The 24,480-nt window shown below is 49.3% G+C and overlaps 1 protein-coding gene across 4 annotated transcripts in view; it reads right to left on the minus strand.

The window, feature by feature from the left end:
- FAM135B (family with sequence similarity 135 member B) overlaps positions 1–24,480 on the minus strand; it is a 279,288-nt gene that overhangs the window by 83,554 nt on the left and 171,254 nt on the right. For all 4 annotated transcript variants that reach the window (XM_078441884.2, XM_078441886.2, XM_078441885.2 and 1 more), the window contains exons 4-5: positions 13,219–13,358; positions 4,594–4,664 (exon numbers count right to left, since the gene is read on the minus strand). In XM_078441884.2, coding sequence (XP_078298010.2) covers positions 4,594–4,664; positions 13,219–13,358 — 211 coding nt within the window. The remainder of the gene's footprint in view (positions 1–4,593; positions 4,665–13,218; positions 13,359–24,480) is intronic.

Below are 24,480 nucleotides of genomic sequence, written 5' to 3' on the forward strand. Positions count from 1 at the left end.
ATCCCTGAGGCTCCGAGAAGGAAGAGAACTCAGGAGGCATCACACGGTTACTTCTCAGCAGCCCCGGGGCTCATGCTTTGCTGCCACTGATACCAAGCACCCCCTCCCCTGTCAGGCCAGTGACGGAAAGACACTCAGACCCCTTTTCAGGGCTCACGTCAACCCTGAAGCCCTGGGCCTCCCTCCCACCCATGCTGCTCGTCTCCCTCCACCAACGTCCAGCATAGCACTGCCTCGTGAGTCTGGGTTTTCTGCCAGAGTCCTACCTCTTATGGCCAGGAAATTCAACTAATTCATCCTTCTGTCTCAATACCTCGCATTGTATCTGGCAAACTGTAGACGTTGGCCAAATGTTTGCTTATGGAAAAGAAGAAGTGGCTGACCAAAGGAATAAATGAGTCCCAAAGCATAATGGCTGAATAGTCTGACGAGTTTCAAGAAGGATTCCTGTACCTTTGCTCTAGCATTCTGTCACTGGGGTGTGTCTGATTCCTAAGAGATGAATTGGCTGGAAGGCAAGGCCCAACAGAGCCATTGGTTATAAAAAAGGGGCTGATTCTTCTCTAAATAAAACTCTTCCAGTGCTAACCTCAAGTTCTGGAAGCCAATCACTCCGGCTCTCTAAGTCTCTCTGAAACAGAGCACTTGGGAAGCATGGATAGGGCATCTTCCATGGGTAGAGCCCAGAGCTCAGAGAGTATTCGGAGGACAAACTTCTCCTTCCTCCGTAGATGGAAATGAGACACAGGCAGAGGAAGGGAAGGGAGCGGACTCCCAAGACCCAGCTCAATGGGCTGGAAACCCCCTGGAATCCTGTCGCTTGGCTTGTGTGCAAATTGGCAAGTAAATCATTGCAGCCCAGGGTGACTCCATAAACAGACCACAAACAACAGCCTCCTCTCTTACCAGGCAGAAAGCTGATGGGGATGGGGAAAGGGGGTACCTCCCGAGTCTCAGAAAGCCATTAACATTTACATTCACTTTAATTCGGACAATAATTTACTGAGGCCTTACAATGAACGGAATCCACTGCTTTTCCCCTTAATCCTTATGACCGTCATATGAGGTCTTTACTAGTATTATTCCATTTTCAGATAAGGAATCAAAGCCAGCATGGGTTAAGTGACTTGTTCCAAGTCACGAGACAAAACTGAAATGCTAGACCCACGTTCATCTGACCCCACAGTCCCTTCTGTGGTACTGGACTTCGTCACTTGGAATCCATTCAGACACAAGCTTGTGGGAATCACAGACATATTCTTAGGCTAGAACAAGAGGAGGTGAAGCACACGTCGGGGAGCAAAGGTGTCAAAAATGTTAAAAGAATTTAAGCCACATCAATAGGAGTAAAGAACTCAGATTAAAGGAGGTGATAGCTGCTTTGTGTTCAATAATGGATAGAACCAATCAATGGAGATAAAACTCAGTTCGTGGGGGTCTCAATTTAGAAACGATGGAGGTCACCCTGAGCACTGAGTTCCTATAAAGGAACCAAAAAAGATCAAACACAAAACACAGAGAAAGAATCCTGATATTTAATTGGAGATGAAGAGATGGCTTTATTGAAGAATCTTGTTTATCTGATCTTAAAGGGTCATCCAGACTGAGAATTTTCCTAAGTGGTTGCAAGGATTAAAATCAAGGGCAACCGAAGAAAGGCACACAAAAAGGACTTGTTCCTTAAATAAAGAAGAATTTCCTCATAGGCAGAACTGTCCAGGGACAGAAGGGGATCTGATGGGAAGGAGTGAGCTTCCCGTCCCTATGCAGGCATGTGCTCGTGGGCCTTTGCGAAGTAGCAAGTGCAAGTGTGAGAGGGCCGACTGGAGCAGGGTGATCTTGACTCTGGCCCTTCCAAATCCCTGATATTCAATGCCATACTTCCCTATTTGGTCTCCACTCGGGCCTACATGGTTCTAAAGAAGCCATCTGCCTGGGTCATGTTTCAAAGCCTAATGCGTGTTCCCAGGATGTGCTAGAGACACTGCATCATCCTTAAACCCAATTTAGGAAAATGAAAAAATATGGCATTTTAAATTCTTCCCCAGTCCCTGGCTTCCTGTTCCCCTTAGCTAATCTTGTACTCCATGAAAACCCCCTGCTCTGATTGTTATTAAGTGCTCTGTATTACAGACAGGAAGTGACACGTGGAAGCCCGGCCCCACATGCATCTAGGAAGCCACAGAGAGGAAGAAGACATTGATTCGGCAGACCACACACTTGAGATACTGTCTCTCTTAATCTTCATAACAGACTTGTGAGACATGGGTTCTATAACAATGTCCATTTTATAAATGAGGCTGTTGAGATGTAGGAACAATTCAGGGATTCGACCAGCATCTCGTGGCGGCTGAGCACAGAGCCTGGGCTGCTGAATGTCCTACACTTTGGTCCCATCTCCATGAACTCCCATCTTGATGGCAAGATGGTCTCATCTCCTGGGTCTGCCATGACTTATCATTCAGACTGCCAGGCAGGCGGGATGGAGAATGACTTCTAGGCCGAGTATGGAATCATTTGCAGGGTTCTCTGACTGCTTGGAAATGTCTACCGTGGAGTAATGGATGAATGTCTTTGAGGAAGCAGGTACAGGAAGATAAGGCAGGGTGGGTTAAAGAAACGGGCGGATGATCGGAATCGCAGATGGTTGAGGGGGCATATGGGAACAGAGGCAGAGGCTTAACTTCTGAGTTTATAGGTTAGGAAGAAAGCCAGCTTCTTGCAGGGGCTCTAAGCTCAATATGGTGCTAGAAGAACAAATCCTGAGGAAAATAAGGTTTCCCAAGCATCCACCATCTCACAAAGAGGTAAGAAGCAGTGATGAGGGAAGCAAGTGGCCTGAGGGCCTTGGGGGCCAGACAAGAATGAGGAATCTGTGATATTGAGCCCAGACACTATGGCAGGACCATGGACAGCTACCTCTGACAACCCAAACATTAGACATGACCATCCGCACATCAGCAGATGTCCATTCTCAATGCGCAGACACATCAGGTCACTGACATCTCAGAGGACCCCATGTGACTCAACTCCTCACATTATGGAAACTCTGTAATAACCAGACACATCTCAGGGATGGGACAGTCCTTGAGAAGGGAGAGAAAGTTCCAAAAGGGCGTCTGAACTCTGAAGGGATTGGGAGGTCGTTCTGACAGCATTAGACCATTGGCCACCTGGTTTTCTGTTTTCCATAGGAGGATGTGATGCTTCTGCTGAAAAGGTTGTAGAGACCAGAAGTGCAAATTAGCTTGTGAAGAGTGGTCAGGATAATTCTCTGCGATTCTGCTAACAGAACAGAGGGAAAAGGAGTGTCTGCCCCATAACTATAAGCCTAGTGAGAGGGATCTTCAAGTGTGTTTGCCCTGTGTCCCCTACAATTGGGGGAACATAGGTCCTGGTACCTGAATCATCTTGCATATGTCCTCAGGGGAGAGGCTGAGGGTGGCTGGATTGGCCAAAGAAAGAGTGAGCAGGATTGCAGGGGGAGAGGGTTCCCCACCCCTGAGGGATTAAAGTGCCTTTGTTCATTTCCCAAGGACCAGATATGGGTTTTTTCAAGAAGAATATGCCAAAAGAACTTCCAGCAAGGAGTGAATGGCCCAGGCACAGGAGGCATCTACAACAAAGAACTACAGTGGGGGAGTGAGCAAGCTTGCCTAATTAGTGGGTATATCCCCAAAGAATGCATAGGGATACCCCAAGAGCAAAGGGCGCAGTGATTCAAACTCTACTGAGCCTTGCCTGCAATTGAACCTGTCCTATATGACCTCTGCTCCTCTGTAATCCCTTAACTCCTGACTGAGCGTGACCTTGTGAGACCCACACGCCCCTGCAGGGAAGAAGGCAGGAACAAAGAGGAGGCCTCCCACCGCCCTGCTCCTGCCCTGGGAGTTTCCTGACCTCAACAAGCCTGAAGCTGGGGGGTGGCAGAAGCAGGCAGGGGAGGGGGGCAGTGAAGAGGTCATAAACTGGATGAGAGGTTAGAGTTTTGGTAATACCCTCGAGTGGCCTTCCTGATACCTGAAACAGGGACCATTTATTTATGACCTGACGGAATCTACAGCTGACAGCCTGCCCAGAGTAGCAGGAGGGGGATGCCATGGATCAGGCTGAGAGGAAGCATTGTCCTTCAGGAAGGAGGAGCGTTGTCTCCTGCCCGTTGAATCGGCACGTTACAAGTCAACGGGTTTTCAATTTTCAGAGAGTTGAAGCACAGGAGCACATATTTGGGACAAAGACGTGGGATCCAGGCAGGCTCTCCTCTGATTCAGAAGGAGCCTTGAGGATTGCAGCCTCATAGGGTCATCAATCTGAAGACCTAATTAATACCGCACCGGAAACGAATGGAGGTGTCAGGTATGAGAAGGTGCCAGATACTCAAGGCAAGCAGTCAGGAGTTGTCTGTGCACCCAGCACTTGAGCTATCTGCCTGAAAGGCACGCAGTCTACAGTGACCGTGTAGACACTCCCAGCCCCACTGCTGGGAGCCAGGCATCTGGGAAATGTTCTGAGGTTCAAGGCCAGGAGGTGCCCCAGGGACGAGGAAGCGTTGGAGGAAGGAAACCAGGATTTGGAGACTTCAGGGACACTCACTGCTGTTCACTGTCTGTAAAGTGGAGATCCACCTTGAGCTGAAAATCGACTTCACTTAGTGCCTCTTCCACCTGCAAGAGAAACAAAGTGGAAGGGATTTAGCAGTCATACCTGGCCCAGATGAAAAATGTAGCTGGCCTAATTCCCAAAGTTTAGGAAAAGAACCTCACTGCAACGTTAATGTCATTTAGTCATAAAGCAGAATTCCCATGCAGAGTCCACAGAACTCTGGTTGGAGGGGAGATCTGTGAGCATTATGAGGAAATCAGAAGGAAGGGATTTATGGAGTCAAATGGGGGAAAAAGTCAATTTGCAAAAAAAAACGTTAGGCAAGTTTTCTACAGCACAGGCCTTTTGAGCACCTTACTTCCCAAACAGATTTGATCTGGAATCCTTTTCGGCAGGAGGGAAGTGTTTGTAGCACCTGCTCTGGGAAAGGGGGCTGTGAACTTGCCCGGAAGAAGCCCCCTTTGGCTAGCGATGGGAAAATGCTAGAGGTGACATCATCTCTGCCCTCGGGCACCCTCGCCAGGTGGGCACTGCTGTCCATGTGTAAGCGGGGGATGCTGACACCCAGGAAAGTGGGGGTCATCCCCCAAGAGGGCTCAGCTTCATAAGAAAGCAGATTTCTTTTTCTTCTTAAGCTTATTCGAGAGAGAGACAGAGAGGATCCCAAGCAGGCTCCGCACTGACAGATGTGGGGCTCGAACTCATGGAGCCAAAGACCAGAGTCAGATACTTAACTGACTGACCCACCTGGCCGCCCCCAGATCTTTCATTTTTGGCTTGAGGTCCATTTCATTCAACCGTTTACACTTCGAGACACGTTGGCATTTCCTGTCCTATCCACAGCTGCTTCCATTCTTCACTTTCCTATTTTCGTCAATTATCAAAGGAATCTATTTGTTCTACCTGTTGGCTTCTCACCTACATCTAAAAGATGGTACCCTCTGCTCCTCTTTTCCCACTTCCAACACCATCCCATCTTCAGGAAGGATGCCTGCTCAACACCAGATCCTTCTGCTGCCGCTGCTCAGCGGGGAAACCTAGGTGAGCACTGCACACTTGGGGCAGGGCATGAGTTCCTCCCCACACCCAGGCTGGACGGAGCCCTTCTACCCTGTAACCCACAAAACCCTGGTATCTAATTTCTATCTTGGCATTCAATGCTTCCTATTGTAATTGTTTCCGGTCCGTAACCGGGAAGCCCAGGACCCAAATTGTTTCTGTCTAGTCCTCGCCAAGCTGCAAGTTGCACCTTACAAATTGCAAACATTCAAAAATCAGGCAACCTCACATTTCTATTGCAAGTTTCCAGCTTCTGTTAAAAAAAAAAAAAAAATCCCTGGATCCGGCAATGCAGGCCTGGCATTTGCAAACTTCACTTGGATCAGGCTCACGGTGTTCACTGACAATCCCCATCTGGCCTGTGGCTAAATCCCACCCCCCCCCCCCCCACAGTGTCCACAGCAATCAGTCATCATTAAGGGAGAGAGTAGTCTCAATTCATTCTGGATCCCCAGCTCTAGGAATAGAGCCTGCCACATAGAAAGTATTCATGTGTCCTGAGGAATAAATAAAACTCTTCTCCACCCCCTCTCCTGTTGGTTTTTGTTTCTTTGCAAAATGTCCTCATCCTTCAGGGATGGAAATCTCTTACCCAAAGGCATCTTTGGAAACACGTTCCTGGTTAAGCAGAACTCAGGCACAGACATATGGATGGAATTTATCTTTAGGTCCCCAGGGTTTTAAAATGTGTTGGAGAAAAAAAAAAGCATTTAAAAGTTAACATTTTGCTGGATCCAAGTGCTATGAATAACTTCCTCTGCTAGCTTTGTTTTGCATAATCACAAACCTTGCTTCGTACACACAACCCAGGCAGCTGAGCCTCCTGCCGCCCGTTCCTCGGAAGTGGGACTGGCAAAGGAAACCCGCCTAACCTCCTCCTGAGCGTGCTGGCAAGAAAAACTCACTGTAAGCCCCAGTTTTAAACTTGCTGCAATTCCTTTGGAACTAGGAGCGGAATCCCGGGCCAGGGTTGAGCCTGGCTATGGGTTTACTGATGTCTCAATAAATCTTGAATTCCAAGATGCTCCAGGATAAAGTCACTGGCTTCTCTAACCATTCAATTAATCATTGGCAGTTGGCTGCCTGCCCCTCCCTCAAAATACACACCCTCGTACATGGGCACGTGTGGAAAGGTGCACACACCTGTGCACGTCTGTATGTGCACACGCACATGCCCAGCCACTGATGCATATCACTTGGTTTAAGACATCACCTCCCTTTAAGAGTCATTGTTTAGGGGCGCCTGGGTGGCTCAGGCTTCGGCTCAGGTCATGATCTCAGGGCTCATGAGTTCCAGCCCCTCGCTGGGCTCGGTGCTGACAGCTCAGAGCCTGGAGCCTGCTTCGGATTCTGTGTCTCCCTCTCTCTCTGCCCCACCCCTGCTCACGCTCTCTCGCTCTCTCTCTCTCTCTCTTAAAAATAAATAAACATGAAAGAAAAGAGAGAGTCATTGTTGAGCAGCAGGAAGCAGCGTGGTGTAGCACTGAACATAAAACCAGTAGCCTAGTATCCGCAGAAGAGTTCCTATGCAGCAGCTGACTGCCCATTCTGTCTTCTCCAATGTGGATAAAACGGAGAATTCAAAACTATTGTCCCTCATTCACAAATGAGAACATTGAGGCTCCATGTAGGAGTGAATTCCCAGTTCAACCTCCCCAAGGTCAGCTGGCGGGTGAGTCCCACAGCCCAGATTCAGTCAAGGGTCCAAAGCTTCTTTGGCCTTGTTGTGCGATCCCCTCTGTGTTGTGGGTACGCCTTCCCTCCCTGGTTGCTTTCGACTCCGCTCATGATGCTGACTCTTCTCCATTCTTAGCTTCTCTCCTGAGCTGCATCACAGCCAGTGGGGGAGGAGGCAGCTTCGGACATCGAGCTACATGTGTGCAATTCTTGGCTGTAGCCTGCACCAATCAGCCCCTCTAAACTGGTTTTCTCAGCTGTAGATGAGGTTAAATATTACTTCCTCCTTAGAGAGCACTGCTATTGTGTGACTAAGAAAATACACCCAAAGGGCTTAACACAACATGTGAGCCAAGACCATTCTTTTTTATTATTATTTTTTGAGTGAGAGAAAGAGAGGGAGAGAGAGAGACAGTGTGCGTGGGGGGGAGGGGCAGAGAGAGAGGAAGAGAGAGAATCCCAAGCAAGCTTCAGGTTGTAGTGCAACTGACTCAATCCCACGAACCATGAGACCATGACTTGAGCCGAAACCAACCAACTGAGCCACTTGGGCGTCTCCAAAGACCATTCTTATAAACATTAGTTATTATTGTTATTTCCAAATTCCTATGGACCTGGCCACCAGAGGACCCTTCCTACACCAACTCCACATGGTGGGTCCACATGCTGGTCAGAAACCCAGGCTTTTGTGGTCAAACTGCCGGGGTTCAAATCTCCACTCTACCACTTTGGTAGGTGACTTTGGACAAATCACCTCTCTACATCGCTGTGTCCTCCTCCATAAAGCAAGTGTTGCAAAATATACCACAATACCGTAGCGATGGGCTGCTGAGACCTTCCAAGCAAAGCACTCAGTGCAACGCCCACCACACAACACACGTCGAATACATATAAGGTGGTATTAGTGTTAAGATCCTGTGGTTGTTACTATAACTCAGCCTGCATTTCTATCACTTCCCAAAAGTGATCTTCTCCCAGCTACCCTGGACCGCCAATGGACCCCAAGCCCATTTTGTGGCCAAACCTTACGGTCAACTCCCACTGAACTTTCTTGACTATGCGATGTGCTGTACCCCCCACACTTGAGCCCAGGTCCACAGGCCCTCGGCTAAAACATAGCTCCCTCTTTCCACACATCCTTACCGTTGCTGCCTCTGCTGTGGTGCTCCCCAACACCCACGTGGACCCTAGCAGTGCCTCCATGTCCTGGGGCTTTGGGCCCGACTTTCCGTACTTTTGCCAGATGGACCTTTCCAAATCCCAACTCTCCTCCTCCTGATTCCTGAGGGCGCCCCCCACTTTCACAACAGGTAAACATAAGGTGTCCGGCAGGGCCTTCATGGTGCTAACTGCTGTGTCTTCAACTCTCCCGTCCACTCTCGCCCCTGCACCATCCTTCTGGAAATGATGCTTTCTTCCCCAGATGGGAGGTCTACTTCACTGCTTTTCCCCTGCCCTCTCCACCCTTGGTCTCAAGAGCTGTTCACAGCCTTCTGCAGAAACTTCACCCATTCCGTAACAATTCAACGCGTTTAATCAACTCCCTGCCCCCTCAAAAGAAAACCCTCTGCCTGACTCACTAGGTCTGTGATGGGCTCAAGAATCTGCATTTTGAACAAGTAATGCCAGGAGACCGTGATGTGGGTACAACAAGGAATTACGCTTTGAGAAATGCTTTTCTTTTTTAAGCCTATAAACACGCAGCCTTGTTGACAAAGACTTTTTGATGTAATCTGCCCCTCATCCTCCTCAGGGCACCAAGCATCTTGTGGTTAGTAACTATCCTTTTTGCTTTGGCTGCTGGGAAACTTGGTGCTGAATGTGCGAGCTTCCATTAGCAACGCCTAGTGCCACGTTCATGCATTTCGGTCTGTTACATTTAGCCCTATTTACATTTAGGCTTCCAGGCTTCCCCGCCCCCTTTTTGTGATTTTCCTTGACTCTGGCTCCGTCTGTTGTTATTGTTGTTTTTCCTTTTACTGTTCTATGCATTTTGTCAGCCTTTCCAAATCCTCTGAGGGATTACACGGTGTATATAAATTAAACAGCCACCCTACTTGGACACTCACTCTTTGCAACCGTCATGCAAACATCCCATCTTATGCCTTAAGCGGTGACTGCTTCTGTCCACGGCCATGTCTTGCACTGACCCGTGCCCTCCCAGGGTGGAAGGCATCTTCACATCTGCATTTCTCATAGCATGCGCAACGGTATGCTTGATGCATAGCCACCATATAAGTGTCTGTTGTTCACAATGATGGCTGTGCGCATGCCGGAACGTGAACTCTGGACCCCTGGCAATAAGCAGTGTTTTTGTCGTCCAAAGCAGACAGACACTCACTGGAAAAGAGCTAATGGAACCATTCTCGATATGAAACGTTTATGGACAGACCCAATCAATTTCAATTGTCACTGATCTGGATATAATGATTAACTGTAGCATTCTTTGCTGCTGTATGGATTACTCCAACACAAATTATTAGCTTGTAGCAATGAATGATTTGGTATAAAAAGGAAGCGATATATATTACAGCCACACAGACTCCCTGTTCAACCTCAGAACAGAGGTTTGTTACAACCTGACCTGAGCTAAACTTGGGTGTTGGGAAAGCCCACAAATGCTGGGGTGGGAGCGAGTGGTGGAATTCAGATGGAAGATGACTGAGACACCTGAACATTGTCCGAACCCAGCCTCCCAACGCAACTTCTGCCCAGAAGGCCTTTGAGGTCAACACAGCAAAGGATGATGGTCGACAAGAGATACAGTAACGTTCGCCCGCCAGAACCTGGGTGAGCGAAGTGTGAACACGCAGCCTAGTTGGGGGTTCCTGAAAACTCAAAACAACCTCAGGGGTCTCTTCCGAAACTGGGTCCAGGAAGGAAGCTGATGATATACTCAAAATGAGGAAGCCATGCCGTTCAGCAAAGAGATGACTCACAAGGGTGCAGGGAGGGTTTATGGAAAGCCACGGATGATGGCCAGTGTGTCAGGACTGGTCACTGCAGGATGTCCTTGATGCCCTGGACCAAGAGAGGTGGGCCGAGTGAGTGGTTATCAGAACTGGAGGGAAAGCTCCATGGAGCGAGCCCCCTGACCTGAGCTGAGACCTTGGGTAAATGTTTCACAACCAATTCTCAGAAGGAAAACTAAAAACCCCGATGGGCAGCATTGCCGAGTTCTCTGGTATAAATCTTTCCATCACAACTGATTGCTGGCCACCAACGTGACATCACTGAGTGGGTGAACGGGGAGCTGGCAAAGCATGTGTACCTTTGGGTCACTCAAGCTAGCCCCAGCACACGAGCTAGCCCCAGAACAACAGCTAGCCCCAGCACGCCAGTGGACAAGCAGCCCTCTCTGGCCCAGTGGGAGCCTGGGGAATGTACTCTCTGGCCCCCCTCCCCTCCCTTCCTCCAATCACTGCCAAGCTGAACCCAAACAGAACCCAAAAGAGGAGGATGCGGCTGAGTGGTGCATGCGGTCAGCCCCGGGGTCCAGAGCAGGTGGGGAGGGCAGAGGGCAGACGCTCCAGTAGTCAAACGGCACGCCCAGCTCGTGGAGGGTGGTTTTGGTCTTTTTGATTTCAATGACAGATAAATTGTTCGTGGGCACTGTGAGGGCATAAGGAAGAAGGGGACCAGGGTCACTGACGGCTAACAGACAACACTAGGGATACTCATTCCTGTTTGGAAGGAAGGAGGCCTCTCCTAAAAGGAGGAATTTCAAGTTCAGTTTGTTCACTACACCAGCCAAGTCACCTGCTCGCATCTGCTGGGCAACTCGGACAGAGTCCCACGGCAGACGCTGGTGTTGCAAAGACAGACAGGAGACTCTGGCCCCGGAGAAGCTCACAGATGGGAAGACGGGGGACAAAATCTAAGACAAACACCGCGCCCTTCTGACGAAATCAATGGCTTGCCGTCACCCAAGCATAACCTCCCCCTTCCCTCCCGTCACCCACAGCGCTAAGGCTGCCTTCCCCCACCACCTCTCTAACTTCACCTCCTGCCCCTTCCCTCCACTCACTGCGCAAGGCGTCTCGGCCTTATGGTGTTAACTGGGACACACGCTACCTCGGGGCCTTTGCCCTCGCTGTGCCCTCCTCCAGGGATGCTGTCTTCCCGAGCTCCTGGCATGCCTGGTTCCTGGGCACGTGGACCCCAGCTCAATGTAGGCTTTTCAGGGAGGCCTCTCCTGATTGTCCCTTGTCCTCAGGAAATAACCTCCACCCCGTGTGGAGGCTGTGCAGGAGCTGAGCGCTGGGCAACCGTGAAGAGAAGTCGTCTCCCGGAGTTGGACCTCCTCCACTTTGGGACCAGTGATGGCTTTGCAGGACCCCCAATGGGGTGCCAGGCCCCCCCTTCCTGCCCTTGCAAGTGCATCTCACCACAAGTGGGCTGGGCATGTTGCCACAGGAAGCTCAGGGATAGGAAGTCCGTGACTTATTTATTTGACTACACTGAAATGTACTGATCTGCCAGTAAAATATAAGTCCCGAGACACCAGGGGTATTTTCTTGGTCACTATTTTATCGTTAGCCCCTCATAGGTGCTCATCGGTGGTACTCAGTAAATCTTGCATGGATGGATGGATGGATGGAGGAAGGAAACATGAGCCACAGTTTTTCACCTGTAGCCACACAGTGGAACCTGGTCACTGCGTGGACCATAAGGACTTGGATGGAAAGGAGGGCCTGACAGGAGGAAGAGAGCACCTGGCCAGCAGGAGGCGCTCTGCACACCAAGTGGGGAATGTGAGTGGGGGGACCTGCTGCCAAAGGACCTTCCTAAAAGGGGAATATACTTCCATATCGTTAAAGGCATTCCAGCAGGAAACGAGCAGCTGGAGTGCGGCAATGGAAATCAGAGGCGGGACTGGGGAAGTGTGCGTAATGCCTTAGACTCCGAATATTCCCTCGAAACGTGCTAACCTGAGGAATAGACAGTTTTCTTTTCTTTTTTTTAAGGTTTATTTATTTTTGAGAGAGAGACAGACAGACAGAGAGAGACAGAGCATGAGCAGGGGAGGGACAGAGAGAGAGGGAGACAGAGAATCCAAAACAAGCTCCAGGCTCTGAGCTGTCAGCACAGAGCCTGACGTGGAGCTCCATCTCGTGAGATCACAAGATCATGACCTGAGCCGAAGTCAGATGCTTAACCGACTGAGCTGCCCAGGTGTCCCAGAATAGAGATTTTACAATCAAGCTTCCAACAAACGGACTGAGACCCCCCAAGGTCAGTGGGCTTCACCTCATGCTGTTCCCCCTGCATGGAGTGCCCTTTCTATTTGTCCTAGTCTGAGGGACTCTTAGTTGGTGCATCTCAAAGCCAGCCCCTTGGTGGAAGCATCGATGCCTCCCACAGAGCTCATCTCTCCAGCCTCGGGGCGCCTTCGTTTATTTGTGCCTACAGCCAGCAGAGTGCACGTCACCTGCCAGGGTGCTGGCTTCTATACCTGTTCTCCTACTCGATTACCAAGCCCTCGAGGGCAGAGTTCCTGCCACTTTCTCCAGCTTTGTCCCTCATCCAAGGGCCCTGCCCAGAGCCCTGCACGGAGCAGACAGTCGGTGCCTGCTGACTGACTCCGTGACAGAATGCCTGCCCAAACAGATGAACAAACAGGCAAGGGAAGAAGGAATCAAAGCCTCAGTAAGTCGGTTAATGGAAACTGTGTGGGACATGGATGGAGAAAGTACATGAGTGAAAGAATGAGTACCGGAAAGAACAAATACATGCATGAGTTCTCTAAAGCCAGGAATCCCTGTCAGACTTTAGAGCAAATCCATAGCTTCTCCGTCACTTACCATCACCTGGGAATGGCGACAAAAGGCAGGAGGAGGGGACAGCACCTCGTGGCTGGCGGCAGATTCTACCACTTACCCTTTCTCCGTCTAAAAGCAGATGAGCTCGGAAGATCACGGCGTCATTGATGGGCACCTCTTCATTCCTGTATAAGATCTGAAAGATCCGGCTGTGCACGGCGTTCTCGTGGGCGCAGGCGGAGTGCAGGCTGTTGCCGTCTGCAAAACAAATCCCAGTAAGAGCCTGTGAGTTCCGGTGCCGTCCTACACCTGCAGGGTCCTCAGGGGTCAGTCCAGCCCAAAGAAAGTAATGGCCCCCAAACGCATTGCGATGTCCAAAGATTAAAATCACAGAAGGACTCCTGTCGAGTGAACTGGGCTGGCATCTCAGAAGAACCTGACTAATCCCTTACAAACCCTACGATCTCGTCGTGCAGTGCTCCGAGGCTGGAAATCAGTGGCTGCTAAATTCCTCACCTACTCACCTCTATGAAGCCTTCCATAATCCTCCTCTCCTGAAATCAGGGAGGAAGAGAAGATACGGACAGAAACATCTTCCTCCTCCAAGAACTCCCCAGTGCCCCTAGAATCTCCCTCCTGAAAATGTTGTTCACATCATGTATGATATGGAGAACACTCTGTCTTGAGTTTTAGGTACGTGTGCTAATCCTCATTGTATTAGACATCAAGGTTTCAAAGGAACTTGTTTGACTCTGTGTCTTCCAAAGCTTTCCAAAGAAACTCCAATTCCTAAGCACTGTCTGCAAATCAGACTCAAGTTCAGGAAGACTCACCTGTCTGATGATGACAGGAGACTTTACTGCACGCACCGGCCAGAGTTATGGAAAGCAAGTGGGTGAACTTCTCAGAACCACTTAACACATAAACCGCACACCAGGGACAATATCAAAATATTCTCAAATAAGTAATGCTAATATTTACATCAAACAAAGCAATGATTACCTGTTCATAATAATGACAAACCACGTGGCACTTTATAGCTTCCAACAAGCTTTCACGTTTGCTACTCTTCCCTAATCCTCGTAGGAACTTGCTAGAGAAGATTTTACTACGGATGGAGAGACCGTGGCTCAAAGGAAAAGAGGCAGGCATCTTGGTGTCTGCCATGTGACGAGGTATTGCTTGGATTTATCCTCACACCCATCTGTTTAGCAACCAAGGAAAGAAGTCTCGGGTGAATGAATAAAATGCACCTGTCTCCTAGCCAAAGGCAGGTCCTCTATAAATCACTACAGAAAAAAATAAATAGCATGTTTGGAAAGAGAGCCCAGAAGATAAGAAGAAAATCAGTGCAACCAGCAGAGAAAAACAGCTCAACTGCCTTGTGCATTGTCCTCAGATGGCCTGAAGAGTCTTCTGGAAACAGGGACAAAGGGTCACTGCCCGCCCCCACCAGGGCACAGTGACACACAAACCAAGACCTGTCTTGTAGCTTCAGAGGAAGGAACAAAACACGTAAAACCCCAGGTCATTACCAAGACTGCTCAGATGTGCCTGCTCTAATTTGCACTTCGTCATGAAGGAAATAAAATTACTGGGCTAATGCAGCCCTATTTAGACCCGTTGGATTCAAATTGATGCGGCCTTTAAATAGAAGTGATCCTTGTGTGCAAATGCCTTTCTGTTTTTATTTGCTACACCAGCCCTTTCTCTATCACTGTCAAGGCCTAGTTGATCTATCAGCCGGCCTGACAGCACGGCAGAGGATGGATGGGGTAAAGACTCTGAAGGTCAGAGCAGCACTGAGGCGTCCAGTACCAGGAGGGACAGCCAGCAAAACAGTTCAATCACCCAGCCTTCTTGGGCAGGTGACATCACCCCTTGTAACAGCAGCTTTCCATGTGAAAAACGGGCATATCCACCCTGACCTGGGATCCATATAGACATAAAGAGCATAAAATAAATCAAGATCCTAAGACCAGGCACATACTGGGTGTGCAATACGCAGTAAGATGACGCTTTGTGCTCAGAGAAAGGTCTGGGCGCTTTCTGTCGAAGACAATTCCACTGGTCACATTTCTATGAGAAATTAAACTTCTCTGATTTTTGAGCAGACTGTCAATCTAGACCACAAGACTCAATGGTATCTAGAGGTCACCAAATCCCAAACGGCCCCATTAAGCCCAGGATGAGGCATTTCTTATGCCTGATGGGACTTTCTGTGTCATCTTCTCGTTACTATCAAGCAGGACATCAACAGGTGTCTCCTTGCAAGGGAAGGCTCGCCGATCACGGACACCGTTTGGGATTGTGGGCACCAGTGATACGGTGCTTGCCTCCTCCCCTCAGTAAGGACAACCCACACTTGGACACCTTACCCATCATCTTGGCTCCCTCCTCCTGCACTCTGAAGGAAATGCTACTTTCTTCTCCTCCGCAAGGCCTCTTCCTAGAATTTCTAGGACTGGCTCTCCAGCTTATTTTATGCAGCCCCCTTGGGCAGACGGAAGGTTCTTGTTCCAGCTCCCCCTCCTTCTACGCACCCAGAGATCCCAGGCACTGGCCGCCCAGATATGAAGAAAATGTGTGTTCTCTCCACCCTCAAAGACCCTGGGATACTTTGGGAGGCTGCCCTCTCCTGGCAGGGGAGTAAAGAGCCACATCTCTCTTTAGAATGTTTTTACTTGTCGGGTGAGCAGATTCTACTCAAGTGACCCAGTGAGAAGGCAGAGATTAGGTCTCCCCAAATATCTGTCTGCTGTTGTGCGTGGCAGTGTTGGTACCATGCATAAGGATCTGAAAGGACAGTTAGAACTTCAAGAGGAAACAAGGTAGACGCCTGGGTGGCTCAGAAGATTGAGCGTCCGTCTCTTGATCTCAGCTCTGGTCTTGATCTCAGGGTCGTGAGTTCAAGTCCCATGTCAGGCTCTCTGCACTGAGCGTGGAGTGTGCTTTAAAAAAAAAAAAAAAAAAGGAAATAAGGAAGTGGAAACAGGCAGAGGAAAGAAGGTAGGAGGAGGAAGAAAAAGGAATGGAAAGGAAAAGGAGAGGAGAAGAGCAGGGAAAAGAGAATAGCGCAGAGGCAGAGGAACTCCTTAATGGCACCCACTGTTCAAGGGATGAGTTTCAAACAGCTCAATCTGGAGTTTCAGGCCAGAAGGCCAGAGTAAAAAGACTTTTAGTTTCTCATGGGGCTTTTCCCCTACAAAAATGAGTGATATCAACAATCTGCATTTCGGCAGTGTCTCCAAATATCTATAGCTCGAATGATGACCTTACCTCTGCTGGGCGCCCCCGCCCGCCCCAGGGCCTCCGTGAGTGCAGATTACGGAGTATAGGTGCTGTTCATCACATGTGTACCCGGTGCCCCAGAATCCAGGCCTGCAGCCCTCTGGTGGCACATTTACTTGTGCAAGGAACCCCACCCCAATTCCAAGAACATGGCTATGGTTCTGCCTGCACAGCAGAGCCGCCCAGAGAACCAAGTGTGTGCTAAATGGTCAAAACTCGGGGAGATTCTCTTCCAATCCTCCAGGCCTGAGGACAGCCAGGGGAGGCTTGGGCTGTTGGCAGATGAAGATGCTGAGAAGCTACCAGAGAATGTCTTCAAACCCAGACCACATTCACACGTGAGAATCCTCTAACAGGTGGAGTAAGAGCGACTCAAAGTCAAGACCTCAGCTTTCTTATCCCGTTCTAAAGAACGGGACATCCGCAGTAAGGCAGACTTGCTTTCTAAACTTGCCCCACCATTTTCTCACCATTGGCCTTGGGCGGGCTATGAAATCGGAGTGCAAATAAGGCAAGAATCATGCCCTGCCTGATTTCCATAGTGAATCTAAGACTCAGAAGAGATGAGAAATAAAGGGGTATGTTTAACTATAAAATTCCCCAAACCCAGCCAGACTCCCTAGTAAGATAAAGATGATAATGATGATGATCTTTATGCTAGGTGATTTTCTGGCTATTTCCAGGAACAGGAAGGACAGAAGGTTACCTTGAAGCCAAACATTATTATTTTTTTTTTCTACCAGTTTCAAAGAATAGGCAGAAAAGAAAAACACCTTGAAGCAGGTGTTCACTGTTTCTCTAGAGAATGACCAGAGCAAAGTCCCATATCGTCTAAGTGTTTTATGGCTGCTAGGGCCGGGGAACACTCATTGCCAAGCTAGAGAGGTAGGACATGACCTTCTGTGACTCCATCAAAGCTGCTTCTTTTCTTGGAGACTCTGTCCCCAAATAAAACAATCCACACAGGGAGAGAAGAATCCCCTGGGAGCAAACAGCCAAGGTGTTGATGACTTTTTCTGAAGTATGGAAGTGGGGAGACCCACCAGATTAGGACAGACTTGCCCCAACCAAAGAGGTGTCAACATCCTGTATGGATAAGGCAAGGAATACTGTTTCCTGGAAATAAAAGTAGCTTGAGGAAAGCTGGAGCCCAGGATGATGGCTCTGGATGTTCACAATGGCTCAAGGGTTCACGAGTAGAAGGTTGGCTTGGTTATATCACGAGCCGGAAAGTTCTGTGCATCCATCCAACCTGGCACAAAGGTTGTGCTTTGAATAGCAATGACTGAACATATAAATGTCACCTGAAAAGTAATAACCTGAAGTCCTGAGGCAGGGCCCCCAAGTCCTATGCAGATGGTTGAACAAGCAAGCTAATGGTTGAGGCCATGAGCTTCTTGGAGTTCTAAAGAACCACCTTCAACAGAACATCCATTTGGCCATGAAAAGCCCTAGTAGCCTGAGAAGGATAAGACCCAGTTCTTTCCAACCTGGCTTTCAAAAAAGGAGCCCATTTTGGGGTGCCTGGGAGGCTCAGTCGGTTAAGTGTCTGACTTCGGCTCAGGTCATGATCTCACAGCTCATGAGTTTGTGCCCCACAATTGGGCTCTGTGTTGTCAGCTTGGAGCCTGGGTCTACCTCTCTCTCTGCCCCTCCCCTGATTACTCTCTGTCTGTCTCTCTCAAAAAATAAATAAACATTTAAAAAAATTTTCTTAAAAAGGATCCCATTTCATTTTATAAGCCCAGGTCTTCTCAGCCTCCGTGAGATGAGGGAAGCAGGTTAGCATTTTGCTAACAGGGCACTTAGATAAAAAAAGCACTTTGGTGAGATATCTGCAGAGATGTGAACGGACTTGTACCTTCAATTTTTGAAGCACATCATATTGTCATTTGTGTATCTATTTGAAAAAACTAAAAACATTTTTTTGTTTTATTTTATTGTTTTTTTAATATAATTTATTGTCAGGTTGGCTAACCGCAGCGTATACAGTGTGCTCTTAGTTTGGGGGGTAGATTCCCATGATTCATCGCTTACCTACAACACCATGTTTATTTATTTGAGAGAGAAAGAGACAGCAGGGGAGGGGCAAAGAGAGAAAGAGACAGAATCCCAAGCAGGCTCCATGCTGTCAGCACGGAGCCCAAAGTAGGGCTCGATTTCATGAACCGTGACATCATGACCTGAGCTGAATCCAGAGTCGGATGCTTAACCGACTGCACCATCCATCTAAACTCCCCTAACAGACATTTTTCTTGCTTTCTACCTAAAATATGATGTCCCTGGAATATTGAAAATAATGTGCTTTAATGAACAAGGATATGAGTTTATGCCTTATCCATAATCCCAGGTGAATATGTTTCTATGAGTTTTTTTTCTATACTATAAAACATATTCATTTATTCATTAACTCCTTATTAATCACCTGCTACATGTCAGGTCCTGTGCAAGACACTGGAATTTGGAACTGAACGATCAGAGCTCCCCGTGGGGTGTACCTGTCCCACACAGCTGTCCGTGGATAGGGAACGGGTAATCCCTGAGCTGCTCATCTCCACAGACACCTCCTTGTCTGAAAGAGTTTCTCATCTCTCCAGACACATCGCATCATTTGCATCATCTTGTATGGCCTACCTAACCAGTTTGGGTTGAGGTGGCAAGCCCTGGGTTGCAGTCTAGACATCATTATGTATTAACCGCGTGACTTGCAAATGTCTCTTCTCTGTAAGGTGTACTACATGCAAAACTGATCACCCACTGCAAATCGCTCTACAGAAGCTAGCCTGGGATTGGTCTGAGTTCTAGGTACTTCAGATCCCTTGTCTCACTCGACCTTGGGTATGAGAGTCTTCACTGTATCTTCATGAAGCAGCTCAGGACCACAGAGGTTAAGTTACGTCCTCAGCGTCAAAGGTAGTACATCGGGGATGCCATATCTTGTACTTTTTTGCACCCATTCATCCCTAAGCTTGTTTCCTCACATATGTGTTATGGAACCCAACAGCCACACAGGCGGTATGTTAGACATAATGCCAGTCACTGGTGATAGCACAACAACGACAAGGAATAGTCTTCAGTATTCAGTCCGACGTTTCCCAACTTTGTTCTCTCCTCGCTGGACTCACACTACTCCATCACTTGCGTCTTACAGAATAGCAGCCGAGGTCCTGGAATGATGTAACCGTGGGCTATGCATACTGTGGTCACTCGGGTACACATGGACTCAACCCGTGACTCCATCATTAGTGAGTGCAGGGTGAAGGAGGCGACACTCCCCAGTTTCTGAATCCCAGCAGTCCCGGCACTCAGCCTACTCCGCACGAAGACTCAAGTTACACAGAGATACCGCGGCCTCACAGAAATTCCTGCTTACAGAAACTAATCCAAAGCACGCAGAAAAACCATCACTGGACCCACTGAAAAGGAACATGGCTGCAGGTGCAATTTAGCAGCGAGCCCTCTCCCGTCTACACTGAGCGGGCTTAATTACTTAATTGTCACCACTGCAACCCACCTGTCAGAGGGGGCGCAGCCAGGCCAGCACTCGACACCTATTCTGTCAGCCCATAACGTGCACTGCTATCTCATCTCAAATGTGAAAGGCCAGCGCGTCGCCTCTAACAGACTCCAGTGACCCGACGGCTCACCCACCCGGCCTCCTTTAGACGGGACCTAACCACCCGGCCAACTCAGGTGTTTCCATTTGCATTTCAATTGCAGAGTGCAGTACATGGCCTCCTGCCTTTGCAAGGAGAAGACACAGATTTGAGTGAAAAGCCACGAATTTGCCCTGGGGTCTCCACTTGTACGCTGTGTTCCTGTGAACAAGGAACTTACCCGGGTCTGAGCCTCAGTTTCCTCCCCTGTGAAATGGGGATGGGAGAGAGCATTCCTGTTCGAGGGTTGCCAGGGTGAAGCAAGACAACCTGTGACAGCACCTGCTATAGGGACTAACCTGTAACAGGTGCTCAGAGAAACAGCCATGCGTGTACTGCCACGTGGACAGGAGTGTGTAGCTGATGTGACTATTAAAAAGTCCTCACAACAGGGGCTCCGGGCTGACTCAGTCAGTTAAGCGTCTGACTCTTGGTTTCAGCTCAGGTCATGATCTCACAGTTCATGAGTTCGAGCCCTGCACTGAGCTTCAATATCTCTCTCTCTCTCTCTCTCTCTCTCTCTCTCTCAATAAATAAATAAACTTAAAAAAAATTACTCACAGCAGAATTCTACTGGCTACTAGAAAACTCTCAGGGAAAATGCAAGGGGAAGCCTCAGCTGCCCTCCAGCTCTGGGGAGCTGTCAAGAGCTGTCTTGACCAGGGCAGGGGCACTGCCTGCAAGGACGGAGAAGCACGCAGAATCTCCTTGCTTTCCAGCTGGGAGATGTGGGGTGAGATTTAACTCCCTCCGCCTCAATTCTGAGCAAAAGTGACAATAACAATATGACTCCAGGGGGCAGCGAGATGGCTCCTTATTCCTGGCCACCTTGCTTCTGCCTCGATCCCATGGGGTGTCTCCTCCTGCACCTCCCACCTCTCTGCACTGTAGACTTCCATCAGGGTGTTCGACCCACGTCTTTTCTCTCCTATGAGCTCTTCTCTCCTCCCACGGTCTCCGCAGGGGACCCTAGCCACTTCCAGCACTTTATACACCACTTAGAAGCTAAGAGCTCTCAAATGTGTGACAAGAGTCCCATCTCTCTCCCGCGTGGGTGCGCGCGATCCCTCAGCCCCGAGACATTATTCCTTTGATGTTGGATACGCACCATAAACTCACACATCCAAGACAGAACCTCTGATTTTGTTTCCCAAATGTGTTTCTCCTGCCGTCTCTTACCCATAGTTGTACCATGCCTCCTGGCCATCTCTGATTCCTCTTCCCCCTCACCCCCTGATCAATCATCTGCGAATCCTGCAAATTCACATTCAAAATGTGGTTCTGATTAATCGAATCTTTTCTGTGTCCTTTCAGGATTTTCTCTCAATGTTGAAACATGCTTTTATTATTTCCACTCTTGCGTCTATTCATATGAGATATAAACCGGACGTCATCACCCCTGATGGCACTTAGAATAAAATCTAAATTCTCTACGATGTTATCGCCGGGCCTAAATCATCAGTGTGGACGCTGCAGTAAGGTGAGGGCTTAGCACAGGGCCGGTGTTCTGGGCGGTTGTCCGGGCCGGACAAATATTTATAGAATGTCTGGCTGCCCAAAGCTCCAAGTGACCTAATCCCTGAGAATTTGGCAGCGGTGTTTAATAAACATTTGCGGAAGTGAGCTGGATCTCAGCTCGAGAGGTAGCTCATGAGGCTGGCTCTGTCTCCGGCTACGTCCTCACGATGGGCCAGCACCCACACCGATCTACGCTCCCCGGCAAACAGCAGGCACTAAATGTGCCTAAAGGGGCACACTATGGGGTTTTCTGGGGTGTAAGGCTTTGTCTCCTAATCCCGAAACCTATTGTGCTGGTAAGTCATTAGGAGACAGCAAACGGGAGGCGAAGAGCCCTGTTTATGTGGTTCAGACTTTCCAGGGCCATCTGCCTCAGCCATATGCTTCCCAAGCAAGGAGAACCAAGAAAAGCAGTGATTGCAGCTAATCAAATATTTGTGGGAGCAGCAGCGGCCATGCCCAGGCCCAGTCACAGTCCCCAATACGTTCCGAGGAACACAGAGCCACTCTCCGGCCCACGGTGACTGTGGCCTGACTGGCAAACCACAGGATGTGGGGGACAGTCGTGACTTGCTCCTACAATGGCAGGGAGTGCCCACAGTCAGCGCCCAGCAGGTGAGAACAGGTGGTCACTGTCTTTCCTTCCACAGAAACAGAACGTCCCTCTGGAGGGAGGGCTAGCCCCACTGCCCAGGGCTGTGCCAGGACTCACCAGTCCAGAAAGACCAGCAGCCTCAGCCCTCTTCTCATTCCAAGGGCTACATCCAACCCTTCCCCTCCCCAAGCCAGGAAGTTCTTTTCAATCACAGGACATTCTCACCTGGACCCTGCCCTCCTATGCCTCACCTTTCCCCTATTGGACTCCTCCGTCCTGTTCCTTAGGGCATACACCTGGGCCATACCTGTACTTGGGAAAGGGGACAGAATATCCCAAACTGGTTAGTGCAGGCACCCGCCAATCAGAATAATGCCAGGCAGAGTGATGAGCAGGGTCCTGCAGGCCATGTGCTGTGCCAGGCATAACTCGTTGATTTAAGGATCACAGGGAATATGAGCATCTGGGGGAGGGGCCAGGCCAACTAGCCAATGCGGGGGGGCACTCAGAAAGTTTAGGGCAATGGCTACTATGACAACTGCACACACCAGAGGCACTGGCCGAACACTGCCCCCGGTTCCAATGAACTAGGCATGTTCACGGCACACGCAGGTCAGCCCAGCCTTCCTTGCTGAGACCTGCCCTTGTGGCCAGGGTTCGTGTGCTCAGCTCCAAATCTTTCACCCCATGCCCCTCCCTCTAAACCCCAGGGTGGCCTGGGTGGCCTCAGCTGGTCCTCTGGGACATGGAGGCTCCTGCACACCCTCCTCCCCTCCAACAGCTCCTTCTCCTGCTGCTGTACATCCGTGCCAAATGCCACAGAAGGACCATCCGTCTGCACGTGAACTTGGGAATTATTCCAGGGCCAATGCTCCCCTCTCCAACTCAAACCTCCTCCATCTCTCAATGTCCCCAGGCTCTCCCTTAGAGTCCTGCACAACTGGATTCCGATGGGTCACCCTGACTCAGACCCAGCTGAGCCTGGAAACTGACCTTCAACTCCACCCACAGCAAACGCAGGACAGAAGGGGTTGCTACCCTGACCCAGCTCTGGGATACTCCCTCCTCTGCACTTCTGCACCTGGCCCCTAGCTCCAGCCCACAGCTGGGCCAGTCTCAGGTGCAGCTGGAGTTAGAACAGCCACCTGCTTATTTGACACAGACACTTCAGGAACTAGAGCTTGAGGTCCTGGTGCAGGAGCTGATTCCTCCCCATCTCACTGGCCTATTTCTAAGGCTCTCACTGTGAGCAAGCTTTCTCTGACTGCTGCAGCCTAGAGTGAATGTCCTCACCTGGGAACCCCATGCATTCACTCCTCAACACCACTTAGCACACAGAAGATGCTACCCTTCTATCCACTTCCCCCAATACACACACACACACACACACACACACACACACACACACACACACACACCACGCACCAGAAATATTCAGAATCCAGGGCCCGAGTAGGACTTAGACTCAAGATAACCCTTGTTCTTAACAAGGGACCACTCTCATTGTGTTTCTGTGAATAAATGTTACAATTTGCTCAGTAGCATCACCTGTTGAATCTTGCACTTCTGACCCATCAGAGGTGATCAATACAGTACCTTTGGTCAATTATACAGATATGTCAAGAAGCTGCAAGGAACATTCCAGAGCTTCTTTAGGCCACTGGGACATGGCAGGGTGTGGGCACTGAAGGGCTTGGGTGAGGGTCTACGTTTTTCCTTAGTACAAGGCCATGATGCCCTTTTAATCAATTTGCTTTCCATAAAATGGAAGTATGATCTCTAATTACAGAGTTGTCATGAGCATCAAGCCAGGAGATGGAAGAAATGGGTGTCTACGGTTCACGATCAATGAACACTATTGTTCAAGGTTCTGATCGCGTTCTTAATTATTCTTTTCGGTCAGGAGGTATTACCTTCTAGGAACCTCCACCATGCCAAACACAAGTTCTTTCCAATTAGCCCCGTTTGTTTACTGATAATTCTCAGAGGGTCTAGCAGAGCACCTGCACCAAGGGGGCAATCTGTATGCACTCTTTGAATAGACTTTTTCCTCTGACATTTTTCCCCACTAAGCTTTCTGCTTCTCATCCATCAAGATTCTGCTTGTGTTGCCCCTTCATCGGGAATTCGTCCCTCAGTGCCCCAGCAAGGATAATCACCCCTCCTCTGTCCCCAGAACATTCTGCACCTGCTTGCCAAGAACACCTGTTGTGTAGCGATATAGTTCACTGCGTTTGTCACCAGACCAAAGGTGGCTCTAAGCTTGCAGAGTACATCATTCACCACTGTGCTCTTGGCTTCTAGCAAGGTGCTTGGCATA

The sequence above is a fragment of the Panthera onca genome, chromosome F2, assembly GCF_046562875.1.
Source record: "Panthera onca isolate mPanOnc1 chromosome F2, mPanOnc1 haplotype 2, whole genome shotgun sequence".
Taxonomy (NCBI): Eukaryota; Metazoa; Chordata; class Mammalia; order Carnivora; family Felidae; genus Panthera; species Panthera onca.